The 13526-nt window shown below is 43.9% G+C and overlaps 1 protein-coding gene across 3 annotated transcripts; it reads right to left on the reverse strand.

The window, feature by feature from the left end:
* Nucleotides 1-1656: 1656 nt before the first annotated feature.
* LOC139556261 (cyclic GMP-AMP phosphodiesterase SMPDL3A-like) lies at nucleotides 1657-8518 on the reverse strand. Of its 3 annotated transcripts, none has more exons than XM_071369990.1 (8): nucleotides 8317-8518; nucleotides 7782-7995; nucleotides 6453-6597; nucleotides 6072-6168; nucleotides 5700-5863; nucleotides 5298-5478; nucleotides 3744-3868; nucleotides 1657-3060 (listed from the first exon to the last, which is right to left on the reverse strand). In XM_071369990.1, exons 1-8 carry the CDS (start codon nucleotides 8417-8419, stop codon nucleotides 2758-2760), a joined length of 1332 nt encoding a protein of 443 aa, XP_071226091.1. In that variant the 5' UTR covers nucleotides 8420-8518; the 3' UTR covers nucleotides 1657-2757. The 3 variants fall into 3 exon arrangements, with proteins under 3 accessions (XP_071226091.1, XP_071226092.1, XP_071226093.1); XM_071369991.1 differs by having other exon boundaries at nucleotides 6453-6591; nucleotides 8317-8517; XM_071369992.1 differs by lacking the exon at nucleotides 7782-7995 and having other exon boundaries at nucleotides 8317-8456.
* Between the last annotated feature and the right edge of the window lie 5008 nt (nucleotides 8519-13526).

Here is a 13526-nt window from a genome sequence, read left to right on the forward strand (position 1 = left end):
GCTGTGAGGTGTGGCGACTGATGACAGTCTACTTGACCATAATGAGGCCTGGTAATTAGCGTAGACTTGACCTGCTGGGGTCCCTCACATTGACCTCACAACTACAGCTCTTAAGGTTTTCAGGAAGCAAAGAGCACTCTACAAGTCTAAGCATACGTGACAGCATTAACCATGCCTTATTACTTAATCGGCTACAGGTACAAAATAAAATCCAATTCAGATAGAGAAACATGGACGTATAGAACTTGTGTTCTATTCTGGATTTGTACATTTTATAGCATAGACTATTTACATTACTGAAAAGATGTAAAGCAATACTCTCCATTATATAAGCAAGGCAGGCTGTTGAGTTCCTTGTATCTCTAAGGCGATATGAAGGTCAGAGGCATATAATGGCATTAAGTCCACCGAGGCTTAAGAACTCAGCCTTCTGTCACTATTGTCTGAGTGGATTCTTGGTTTGAAATGTAGAGGCTTGGAGGCTTTCTGAGAAAGCGTGCCTCCCTTCTCATAAGATGCCTAGAATGCTGCTGACAGTTGAAGTGTCTTTCCTGGGCTCAGCCATATCCCGCTCTCTCCTCAGTTCCACCCTACCCAAATCCTTTTTCAGAGGGTGCATAAGAACTGGTATTATTGCCTCTCTTTCAGTGTGGAGGAGGCCAATCCAGGCATTCACTACTACTGCCCACCGTAGGAGGGGCCCTCAGTCACTGTCTCCTACTAGATTTATACTGTTTTTTAAAACCTGGCCTGAACTCAGGACAACCCTGGGTGGCTAGCGGGGTAGTGAAGACTGAAGAGCAGGAGAACCATTCTATCCTCAAATGGAGTCACAGCGACAGGGAAAATACTGACCCATCTCTCTCTTTTTCACTCCATCAGTGGCTGGTTCTTTGACAGGAACCAGCCTGTCTGATTGGCAGGCCAGTGATTCACGCTCATTAGTGGATCTCAGTCATTAATGAGGCCTGCCAGAGTTCTGCTGCAGTTACCCCGGAGTCGTCTTTATCACCATGTCAACCGCTAACTTCATTTCCACAGTCCCTTCCACCGGGTATTGTGGCTCCTCCAGACTCTCTGCCCCTGAATGCTAATGACTAAACTCAGTTGAGGGCATATGAGTGGAAAGATTTTGTCCCCAATTCCAAAAGGCAAGGGCAGATAGTCATCCTGGAGTAGATCGTGTGTGGAGAGGGAGAGGGGAGAATAGGAGAGAGGGGGGAAGAGAGGGAGAGAAGGGAATATGGAGAGGGGGGTAGAAGAAAGAGGAGAGCGGGGGGAAGAGGGAGAGGAGAGGGGGGAAAAGAAGGAGAGATGAGAAAGGGGGGAAGCGATAGAGAGGGGGGAAGAGATGTAGAGGAGAAGAGGGGGTCCAATGGGGTTGGGGCTGTCTGATTCCCATCCGCTCCACCCCCATCTCCCCTACAGAGTGGTTTGGTCTAGCGAGGCATTTCCGAGCTTTTCATTTTCTCCAGCAAGGTCATGCGTTAACCTCTCTCACAGTACAGCTATATAAGGGGCTGGGGAGCACGTGAAGAGAAGTGCAGCATTACAGCTGGGAAAACTAGGGCCTCTTTGATCCAGAGAGCTTTATCTCAGTAACATGAGAAACAGATAGGTGTCTCAGAGAAATAATATCAGAACAACTTACAAATGCAGAGTAAATAGTTGTGCCATATTTTATTTGTAAAAAATAAACAAGCTGTTCATTGAAAAAAAAACATATTTCTCATGAATGCCCTCACTTTCTGTGCAACAGTTTCACTTAGAACTAATTTGCTTTGTACTGCAAGCAAGGCAATTCTGTTTAGAGTTTATTCAATAACTGCCAGATATTTTCAAAGCAATAAACAGACAATGTGCATAGGAGTTAGTTATTTCCCTTTGATTATAGCATTTCACAGAGAGAAAGTTTGTCAAAATATCTGGCCTTTTGCAATTATATAATCATCAACATTTCAAACATTTCATATTTCGACCTCAGAGTTGCTTCAAAATTGTCAAAGACCCCAGCCACCCCAGTCATAGACTGTTCTCTCTACTACCGCATGGCAAGCGGTACCGGAGTGCCAAGTCTAGGACAAAAAGGCTTCTCAACTGTTTTTACCCCCAAGCCATAAAACTCCCGAACAGGTAATCAAATGGCTACCCGGACTATTTGCATTGTGTGCACTGCTGCTACTCTCTGTTTATCATATATGCATAGTCACTATAACCATACATACATTCATGTACATACTACCTCAATTGGGCCGACCAACCAGTGCTCCCGCACATTGGCTAAGCGGGCTATCTGCTTTGTGTCCTGCTACCCACCAACCCCTCTTTTACGCTACTGCTACTCTCTGTTCATCATATATGCATAGTCACTTTAACCATATCAACATGTACATACTACCTCAATCAGCCTGACTAACCGGTGTCTGTATGTAGCCTCGCTATTTTTATAGCCTCACTACTGTATATAGCCTGTCTTTTTACTGTTGTTTTATTTCTTTACTTACCTATTGTTCACCTAACACCTTTTTTGAACTATTGGTTGGAGCCTGTAAGTAAGCATTTCACTCTAAGGTCTACACCTGTTGTATTCGGCGCATGTGACAAATAATCTTTGATTTGATTTGTAATTATTCAATTGAAAGTATTACAAAAAATACATTTATATTTCATGGTCATGTGCAAACATAAGAAATATATCTACATGTATAAAATCCCTGAATTTTCAGATTAACTCACAAAAAAAATAAGATAATTGTTTTAATGTCCCTTTTCAATACATTTGGAATAGGAGGCATGGTCCAAGGACTGCACCGCACAGACCTGAGTCAGCTTGCAGGCCCCATCACACACAATGGTATCATCATAGCTCACCATAAAATGGCTAAAATACTTCTGAAATGCTTTGCTTTGCTGCATTTCAAAACTCAAGACAAGTTTAAACAGGCTGTGTGGTTGAATGTCCTTTAATCCAAACGCTTCAGTCATTACGTATTCAAGTTTCCAGTCAGATCTTTTTTCTTGGTTGGCTTCGGTGAGATTCAAGTAGTACTGCCAAATATCCTTCAGCGAGAGAAAGACTATTTCAAAACCATGAAAAGCCATGTAAAACCCCCACTCTGAGAAAGTACCTTGATTAGAAGTAGTGATGTGTGACAGCACCATTAATCATGAAGGAACATCATTGCTGTGGGTCTAGGGGCTGGTTAAGCTGTTGAGAGCTAACTTACCTAAATGACGTTGACCTGAATGGTCACCATTTGAATAAGTTTAGTCAAGATGTTTCTGACTCTTATTTTCCGCCTGGCCTTTTCTTAACAGATTACCCCAGAAAGTAGAGCTACTAGAGATTTAAGGGCTATGCCCTCCCCAATGTTGACTGTGGAGCTTACTGCAGTGCTAACATGTTCCAGTTCCCGTCTAAGGGGGATGCTGAAATCACCTGTAAGCTACTCTGAGCTCTATGCTGTATAAGCGAGAATCACATGGAGATTTCTGTACTTTGATAAACCAAGACAGGGACAGATCAGTGCAGACCTTAATGATAAGAGGGAAAGTGAAAATGCAGAACTGAAATCAGCCTCTGCATGGGAATGATTAAATAGTTCTGGCTACCTACATCCCCTTGAGAGAGTTAATAAGGTTAGACATGAGGATGATAATACATTATATCAATGGATATTTCCAAACATGTTCAAATGAAAGGGGCCTGTCCAAAACCACTGGATAATGGTGGTTGTACTTACCAGCAGCCTGTAGTCCTGTGGGTCATAGTGGTACATGCGGAAGGCTGGGTTGTTGGAGTACGGCTCTTCTGCACTCTTGATTGGAGTAACAGCCGGTGTGACAAACAGGGAATTAATCGGTTCCCCTTCAAAGCAAACAAATGAGGATGAGTTGGGTAAATAAATAAATGGCTGAAAGCATTCCTTCCTCAGTTCCTCCTCCATTGAGTTAACCTAGTTAGACAAACATGCATTTTTCGTGGCCGTGGGGATTCTAACCAACACTGGCAGTCATTGTAACACTGAACCCATAGGAGATGAAAGGTGGATTTGGATTGTCTGAGTAACTTCAGGCGGTGTTGAACATGATCTAAATGCGTCATTATATCTGGAAAGGTACAAAAGATTACTCAGTGTATGATGCCTCGTTCACACCCTGATGTGTTTGCCTGGCTACCAATCCACATCGCTCCAGCCAAACACCACCCCATTAACATTTCTTCTCTAGAATGATTCTAAATTTGTTCTCCTCCTTGACGACTTCTCGAATGCGAACACATTCAAGCCGATCTGATTGGTCCCAGAAACCGATGGGTTGGGCCCAGGGCTGTAGCCAGGGTCCGAGTTATACTGAGGTCGAAAATGCTATAGAGAACAGCAAAAACAAGTTAAAATGATCCCAGCCATTAACCCATTAGAGGGTTGTAGCTTCATTCTGTAGCTGTAGCTTCATTCACCTCAGTCAATCTACAAACACATAGCCTAGAAGCTATACAATTAGCCGCTACACATTAACTCAGAACCAGGATTAAAACCTAGCATTTAAAACGTACAGAGGGATCTGTAAGCAGAAAAAATATTTTATTAACAAAAAGGTATACAAATCCATGTGTAACTTTTTTGTTGTTGTAGTTTTACAGCCAATTTTCTTGAAATTCTACACATTTTGCCATGTGGTAGGGAGAAGTTTTAAAAGCTAATTTCCTGCAATTCTACAAATTTGGCCATGATTTATGCCATGTTAATATGATATCTGAGTGAGTGTGACTATTAAAATCAATGGGGACCCCCCTGGAGGCAAGGTAATTGGAGGTAATTCGGCCATGAATACTACAAAATAAGATAGCTGGCTAGACTAATTTAACAAATCTAAAAATGTTTGACTGATATGGGCTAAGTGAGTGACTGTCAATGAGTGACACAACAAGGGGAAAACTGCTGATGCACAACCAGGTTTCGAAATTGCACCTTGTGAATTCCACTATTTTAACTTTCAACAGTGTTTATTTTGATTGGTTAGAGACGATCCAATCGCTGATAACTTGTTTTGTACAATGTCCCTCAATTTGATGTCAGCAGAAAGGACTTCTACGATGGCAGTCTCAGACTGAATGCATGTTGTGATAGAGCAGTGGAATTAAATTCAGTATGAGTCGTCAGGCAAATGATATGTAGGATGGAGATGTAATAATTTGATCTCAGATAAAAATCATGTTCAAACCTCATCCTGACCCACCCAGTCAGTTATCCCTTGATGACAGTAACACAGAGCTTTGACACTAGCCAGTGACTCACCTTGTTGGTCCTGCAAGACCATTATGCTGTCTCTGTGAGTGTGGCCATAGAAATGCCCTGAGATGATGTCACTGTAGTCGCGAAAGATCTTCACAAGTCTCTCATTGTAGGCTTCTCTGACGGCGGTGGTGTTCCTGGCAAAGGGCAAGTAACCCACTGGAACATGAGCAATTACAATGACCTACAGAGGGACGACAGGAGGAACAGCATGTTAAGGCACCAGAAAAGAAAAATATTGCTTTTAAAAAGATATAATCAGTCTTCCATGTTATTTGCTGTATATTATCCTGTCTTCCATATAAGGGTGCTTAGGAGCCATGCAGGACTTTTCAGAAGCCATCCTCACCTGGATAGACAGAGAGATATTCCTTCTACAGAGTAATGCAGCGATGACCTATTTACCTTCTCAATGCTCTGAGCAGATGCTTCCAGGGTGTCCTGCAGCCACCGGAACTGTCCAGCCGGGTCACTCATATTCACTGTCACTTTATTTGGGCTATAGTATAGGATAGTGTTCAGGCTTATCAGTCGCAGCTTGGGCTGCACCATCTGAGAGTAAAATCCACCTTCACAAAAGACATCAAATTCAGGGTCAGGTAAGGTTATTGTGTGTTGTATCAAGGTATTGTGAGTTCTGCAAGGGTTATCAATATGTAAATGTTTATGTAGATTAAAAACAATGCAAAAAGCAAATGCATAGTAATACCAGGCACCAAGAGTGCCTGATCAGCAGACCTAACACTAATTCCCATGTTCTAAACACAAGCAGCTTACCTTCTCTGAGAGTTACAAGGGCTTCTGGCTTTAACCAAGGCTCCCACAGTTTGGCTGCAGCCTGGTAAATATCATTAGTGGACGTCGGAAGTTGATCCTGAAAAGAATGACCACTGTGTCATGGAAATAGAGTAGGCATATTGACCGACAAAAATGAAACTAACATTTTTATGAGAGAAAATGACAAACTGCTGCTGCTCATCTTTCATTTATGCTAAAAACTCCTTTATTTCAAGAAAACATTCATCTTTCAGATGTACAGACTCAATCTCTGGTTTGACCCAGAGTCTACCACAATCAGCATTGGGCCAGATGACTATACATCACAGGTCTTCTCCACCCCATCACATCCCCATTAGTGGAATACTGTAGATAAAATACCTGTGGCCAGTAGTCATGATTCCCAAGGGCGGGGTACACTAGCATGTCTGGAAAGAACTCCCTGATGGTTTGAGTCATGTTGCTGATGACTTGGATTACCACATCTGTGGACAGCTCCCCTGCAGGGACATGTGGAGGGCTGTCTCTGGGGGGGTGGGGAGAAATAAGCCCATTCTAATAAGTTATTAGAGCCCAGGACAGCATTAATAAAATAAAACAAAGATGTGCTCATGTATTACCCCTAAATCCCTGTAATCCAGGGGTTGGCTTTTTTAAAACACATTTTAATATAGGTGCAGTGGCAGGGGCCTTTCACCAAAGCATATTAATTCTGCTTAACACACATTATACATGCCAATAAAATGTCAGGCTTAACTGATTAACTGGAGATTTATGAGTTGAAATGACAAAGCACCATACACATGCAGTACATAACCCTTCATGTGATGTATGATTCATATTTTCAGGCATTAGCTTAGCATTTACTTCATGTTTAATAGTCTTCAGTATGCATTGCTCTTCACTCTATTCATACTGTATGCACACCTATCTGATGCTGAGTCGTCCGTCCCCCACTGGTTGCACGTTGGCATAATGACTTTATAGCACTTTATTTTCATATCAGCAGAAAGTCTTGTATGGATGATTTATGGTTTATTTGGCTGAATGTGCAAATTACTTTTTTTATTTTGGATAGCGACGCACACAGCTTAAAGCTGATTCAAGACCAGTGTCGTAATGCAAGGTCCAAGCATATTTTACACATTTTCCATGAGGCTAAGAGAAAATCGTGCTGTTTTAGAGCTCATTTCCTGCTATTCTACACATTTTGCCATGAGGCTGAGATTTTGGCTTATCATGGCTTATGATGTGTTCATATTCTATCGTGGGCCCGCCTTACGTATACTGCGGCAGTGTGTGCTACACCAATGTTCCAGCAGAATGAATATACAATGGCTGCCCAATACAAGTCCTGGAGGGACAAAACACTTCTGGTTTTTGTTTCTACCTGGTAGTTAATTGCACTCCCATGGTGTCCCTGATTAGAAGGAGAGGCCACCCAGGACCAGAATTGGGCAACCCTGCTATACAGACATTGATTACATTTCACTTAACTCCAAACAGATCACTGATTTGTTGCTTATGTTACAACAATTCCATCTGTGACAAGATCATTTTTAGTTATCCAATGAAAGGAAAGAGGAAGCAATGTACTATTTTTTTTAACCCTCTCAAACTGTACTTCTCCAATGTTGTTGTATGTGAAACAGGGATACAAATCCGCAGGCACACTACATATTGCTCTTCATAACATATTAAGCTACAAACCCTGTCCAGATCATAAACTCTGGCTGTGGGGCCACTTGTTTCATGTGCTGAAAGGCTGACAGGATGAGCTGGTAGGGAGAGTCACACATGAAATCTCCAAACAGACCAGGGTTCGAGGCTGGGACACCCTTAGAGGAGAAACACACTTTGGTGTGGTCATCAGTCACATGGTATGTGGGGTCCAAATGCAGGTCAGAGATGTGCCAGAATCTCCCTGAAATTGAAATATTATTGGGCATGTTATATCAATCTACTTTATAACATGTAGGAGATGATGTAAATCATGCTAGTCACGTCAAATGACCAGGACGTATTAACTCTAGGTAACTCTATTTTTTTCCCAGAAAATAAATGTAATTTTAGTAGGTTGGGTTATAAAACTTTTCTGAAGTAAAACCTGGTTTAAACGTTAAACACAGAATACAATGGCATATAATACAACACAAACACCAGCATTCGCTTTCATTTTCTAAGCAAAATGATTTTGACAACTAAACATAATTCATGGGTGCAATCAACGCTATAAACAACGTACCTATGCTTGGCAGGTAAATGCTATTTACAGGTGAAAGAGGCGCCGCGTAAATCAGCAGCACGTTGGACAGCAGCCCAACTAGAAGATTGGACACGACGCCCATAGTCACATTAAACAAAATAACAGTGAGAGAAATTGCAGTTGTTTGGTTATATCATTGACGTTTTCTCAACTGATACAAACCGGAAGTACGGCGCTCATGTGACTGCTTTGTCCAGGTCTGAAACGAACAGTACGGTCACGTGATAAATTCCAAAGCGAGTCAAGAGAGCACATGGGGGGAATTCTGACCCGAGTTAAACGCGCGTAAATGGAACGTAATTCCCTTTTTATGCACTTCTCTCTACTCATATTCTGACCTTGAATTTTAACATGAGAATAGCATGCCATTCACCTGCTATTCGATGCGGGTGGAGATCAAAGAAATGAAGGTGTAGTGGAGGTGTGTCTACAGATATTCTGTATTCTGACTTGATTTATTTCTATCATAATTCCACTATCTTTATGTGAGATGAAACGTTCAATAAGGTCTAGCAACCTGTTGGTTGCAAGTGGAACAATATCTTTCTTTTTTCCAATGAAATAACACCATTATCCATGCACTGTAATTTACAAATTGAGAAGAGCTATTGATAGAGCTAGGTAAATGAGTAAACCTTTGGATAAGGGTATTGTAAATATAAATTACAATTGTTTTAGATACATTTTACCTTGTGATCACTGAAGACAAATGTGAAACCAGAAAAAATGGCAGCAAACTGAAGAATATCAACAGTCTATCCCCTTAGTGTTAGTTTCCTTATATTTTGCATCATTACTTTACATCGTTGGTTTGCCTTTCTTTCCTCTGTGTGGTTGTTTCTGAGGATCCAAATCAAATTTAATTTGTCACATGCTCCGAATACAACAGGTGTATGCTTGGCTGGGGAGGGGTCTTTGGCCTGGTTTGCTAACTACCTCTCTCAAAGAGTGAAGTGTATAAAGTCAGAACATCTGTTGTCTCAGCCACTGCCTGTCACCAAGGGTGTACAACAAAGCTCGATCCTAGGCCCCACGCTCTTCTCAGTTTACATCAACAACATAGCTCAGCTCCCCCATTTACAGTATATGCGGATGATACAGCCTTGTACTCCGCTGGCCCCTCCCCGGATTTTGTGTTAAATGCTCAACAACAAAGCTTTCTTAGTGTCCGACAAGCTATCTCTGCCCCTTAACCTTGTTCTGAACACCTCCAAAACAAAGGTCATGTTGTTTGGTAAGAATAATGCCGCTTTCCCCACTGGTGTGATTACTTCCTCTGAGGGTTTAGAGGTCTTGTATGAGGTCACCTCATACAAGTACTTGGGAGTATGGCTAGACGGTGCACTGTCTTCTCAGCACATTTCAAATCTGTAGGTTAAATTTAAATCTAGACTTTATTTCCTCTATCATAATCGCTCCTCTTTCACCCCAGCTACCAAACTAACCCTGATTTATATGACCATTCTACCCATGCTAGATTACGGAGATGTAATTTATAGATCGGCAGGTAAGGGTGCTCGAGCGGCTAGATGTTCTTTACCAGTCGGCCATCAGATTTGCCACCAATGCTCCTTATAGGACACACCATTGCACTCTATACTCTTCTGTAAACTGGTCATCTCTGTATACCCATCGCAAGACCCACTGGTTAATGCTTATTTATAAAACCCTCTTAGGCCTCACTGCCCCCTATCTGAGATATCTACTGCAGCCCTCATCCTCCACATTAAACACCCACTCTGCCAGTCACATTCTGTTAAAGGTCCCCAAAGCACACACATCTCTGTTCGCTGCAGCTAGTGACTGGAACGAGCTGCAACAAATACTCAAACTGGACAGTTGAGTGAGTCAGAAGCAGGTGACATTTTTTTATAAAACAACAAAACAAAGAACACAACCCTAACATAAGGCAGACCGCCGATACACAAGAACAATACCAACTGGTGAGTGAACATGGGAGAGTGACATATAAAGGGGAGGAAATTGTGAAAATAATGGAGTCCAGATGTGAATCATAAAGATTAACAGGTGCGCGTAATGATGAGTGCCAGGTGTGCGTAATGATGAATCCTGGGACCGGTGGTTAGTACTCTGGCTACGTTGTACGCCGGAGGGGAGGAGCAGGAGCAGACTTGACAGTACCCTGTTTTGTGTTGCCACCATGTTGTGCTTCTTCCATGTTGTATTGCTGTATTGTATTGTGATGTTGTGTTGCTCTTTATGTAGTGTTGTGTTGTCTCTTGTCGTGATGTGTGTTTTGTCCTATAATTTTATTGAATTAATTTTTATTTTTAATCCCAGCCTCCTGTCCCCGCAGGAGGCCTTTTGCCTTTTGGTAGGCCGTCATTGAAAATAAGAATTTGTTCTTAACTGACTTGCCTAGTTAAATAAAGATTAAATAAACATTTTAAAAAACTATAAGGGCACAAGGCGAGACCCAAATGCAGACACAGGAGGCAGATGGCTAGAGTCTGTTGTTTATTTACAATCCAAAAGGAGTAGGTAAGAGAATGGTCGTGGACAGGCAAAAGGTCAAAGCCAGTACTGAGTCCAAGAGGTAAAGAGTGGCAGACAGGCTCGATGTCAGGGCAGGCAGAAGGGTCAGGCAGGCGGGTACGGAGTCCAGAAAAAACAGGCAATGGTCAAAACCGGGAAGACTAGAAAAAGAAAACCTGTCAACCACCATCAGGATGGTGGTGTTGCCATTTGACGGAGGAAGCCCAGTGACGAAATCCAGGGAAATATGGGACCAGGGGCGATGAGGAACAAGAAGTGGCTGAAGGAGACCAGACAGAACTTGCCGCGGAGTCTTGCTTTGAGCAAACACCATGCATGCGGCGACGAAGGCCGAGACATCAGGAGCCATGGTTGGCCACCAGAAGCGCTGTCGGAGGAAAGCCAGGGTACGACGAGCACCAGGATGACAGGTAAGCCTGGAAGAAGGAGCCCATTCCAGGACTTGGGACCAAACCGAATCAGGAACGAACATCCAGGTTAGCCAGGCCTTCCCCAGGGTTCGGCTGGTAACATTGGGCTTTGTGAACCAGAGACTCAATACCCCAGACAACCGCAGCTGCCAAACATGAGGCAGGGAGAATGGTCTCTGATTCTGAGGGTGTGGCAGCGGAAAGGGCGTCCGGCTTCACATTTTTGGACCCTGGGCGGTAGGAGATGGTGAAATTAAACCTAGTCAATAACAGAGCCTACCGGGCCTGCCTAGAGTTAAGGCGCTTGACTGTGCGGAGATATTCCAAATTCTTGTGGTCGGTCCAAACCAAAAATTGATGTTCTGCCCCTTCCAGCCAATGCCTTCACTCCTCCAGGGCCATCTTTACTGTTAGGAGTTCCCAGTTGCCAATGTCATAGTTCCTCTCCGCCGAGTTGAGACGATGGGACATGAAGGCACAGGGATGAAGCGTTTGGTGCTGGACGGATCTCTGGAAAAGAACGGCCCCTACTCCCACGTCAGAACCGTCAACCTCCACTACAAACTGACGGGTCAGATTCGGATGGATGAGGATGGGGGCAGTGGTGAATCGTTGCTTCAAATCCACAAAAGCCTTGTTTGCTGCTGGTGACCATGGGAATGGTACCTTGGGAGAGGTGAGTGCAGAGAGGGGAGCCACCAGGTTGCTGTAGCCCCGAATGAAATGGCGGTAAAAATTAACAAACCCCAAAAACCGCTGTAGCTGCACCCTGGATGTGGGTTGGGGTCAATCCACCACCGATCTCACTTTTTCCGGATCCATCTGAACATTCCCTTCAGAGATTATGTATCCCAGAAAGTGATTGTGGCGCGGTGGAACTCTCACTTCTCCGCTTTAACAAACAACTGGTTCTCCAGAATGCACTGAAGAACTTGTCGAACATGGAGAACGTGTTCCTGGGCAGAACGGGAGAAAACCAGGATGTCATCGAGGTATACAAAAACAAACTGATTCAACATGTCCTGGAGCACATCGTGGAACACAGCAGGAGCGTTAGTGAGTCCAAACGGCATGACCAGGTACTCATAGTGTCCACTTGCTGTATTGAAAGCAGTCTTCCACTCGTCTCCTTCGCGTATCCGAACAAGGTCGTAGGCATTCCGGAGGTCCAGTTTAGAAAAGATGGTTGACCCCTGGAGAGGTTTGAAAGCCGAGGAGAGGAGTGGTAGCGGGTACCGGTTCTTGACCGTGATGTCATTGAAACCCCGGTAATCAATACATGGACGCAGGGTCTTGTCCTTCTTTCCCACAAAGAAGAACCCTGCACCGGCAGGAGAGGCCAAAGGGCGAATACTTCCAGCCGCCAGAAAGTTATCAATGTACTCCTCCATGGCCTTGGTCTCAGGGCCAGACAGGGAATAAATCCGGCCTCGAGGCAGTGTGGTGCCTGGGAGGAGGTCAATCACACAATCGTAAGGACGATGTGGAGGAAGGGAGGTAGCATGAGCCTTACTGAAAATCTCCCGGAGGTCATGATACTCTGTGGGAACGGCAGAGAGATCCGAGGCTGAACTTAATCCAGCAGGCAGTCGTTTAGGGGAAGGCTGCGCCACCTTTAGGCAGTGTCTCCATCTGACTCACCAGAGTACTTGTACCTGCTAATGATCTAGGTCTCCTCACTGGACAGGTAGCAATGAAATGCCCTGCAGCACTGCAATACAGACAACTGTTGGAGCTTAGCCTATGTGAATGTTCCCTATGTGATAATCTAGCTCTTCCCAGTTGCATAGGTTCTGGTGTATCCGACTCACCAGTCATCGATGTTCCTCGAGGGAGCTCAGGTGGCTTCGGATCCTCTCGGAAAAGCCATCCTCGAGGACTTCCAGGTTCCCTCGAAGGTGAGCGAGCCACTGCAGATGAACGAGTGTGCCTGAGACCAGACCTCCTCTCACTCCTGCTTTCCCTTAGGCATCCATCAATTCTAATGGTGAGGGCAATGAGGGAGTCGTGGTCCACCGGTAGTTCCCGAGCAGCTAGCTCATCTTTTACCACCTCAGATAATCCATGAAGAAAAGTATCGAAAAGAGACTCCGGATTCCAGGCACTCTCGGCGGCCAACGTGCAAAAATCAACCGTGTAGTCTGCCACACTACGGGAGTCTTGACGTAATTCAAGAAGTTTACTGGCCGCCTGTCTCCCGGATACCGGAGAATCGAATACCTTCCTCACTTCTGCCATGAAATCCTCCAGATGACAACCAAT

Source organism: Salvelinus alpinus, chromosome 27 (genome assembly GCF_045679555.1).
Source record: "Salvelinus alpinus chromosome 27, SLU_Salpinus.1, whole genome shotgun sequence".
NCBI classification, from domain to species: domain Eukaryota; kingdom Metazoa; phylum Chordata; class Actinopteri; order Salmoniformes; family Salmonidae; genus Salvelinus; species Salvelinus alpinus.

Coding starts and splice junctions, on each gene's coding strand:
- LOC139556261 (XM_071369990.1), bottom strand. CDS start 8,419: ATGGGCGTCGTGTCCAATCTTCTAGTTGGGCTGCTGTCCAACGTGCTG. Junction 5,864..6,071: donor CCTTGTAACTCTCAGAGAAG/GTAAGCTGCTTG, acceptor TCTTTTGTGAAG/GTGGATTTTACTCTCAGATG. Junction 5,479..5,699: donor CTGCTCAGAGCATTGAGAAG/GTAAATAGGTCA, acceptor GTCCCTCTGTAG/GTCATTGTAATTGCTCATGT.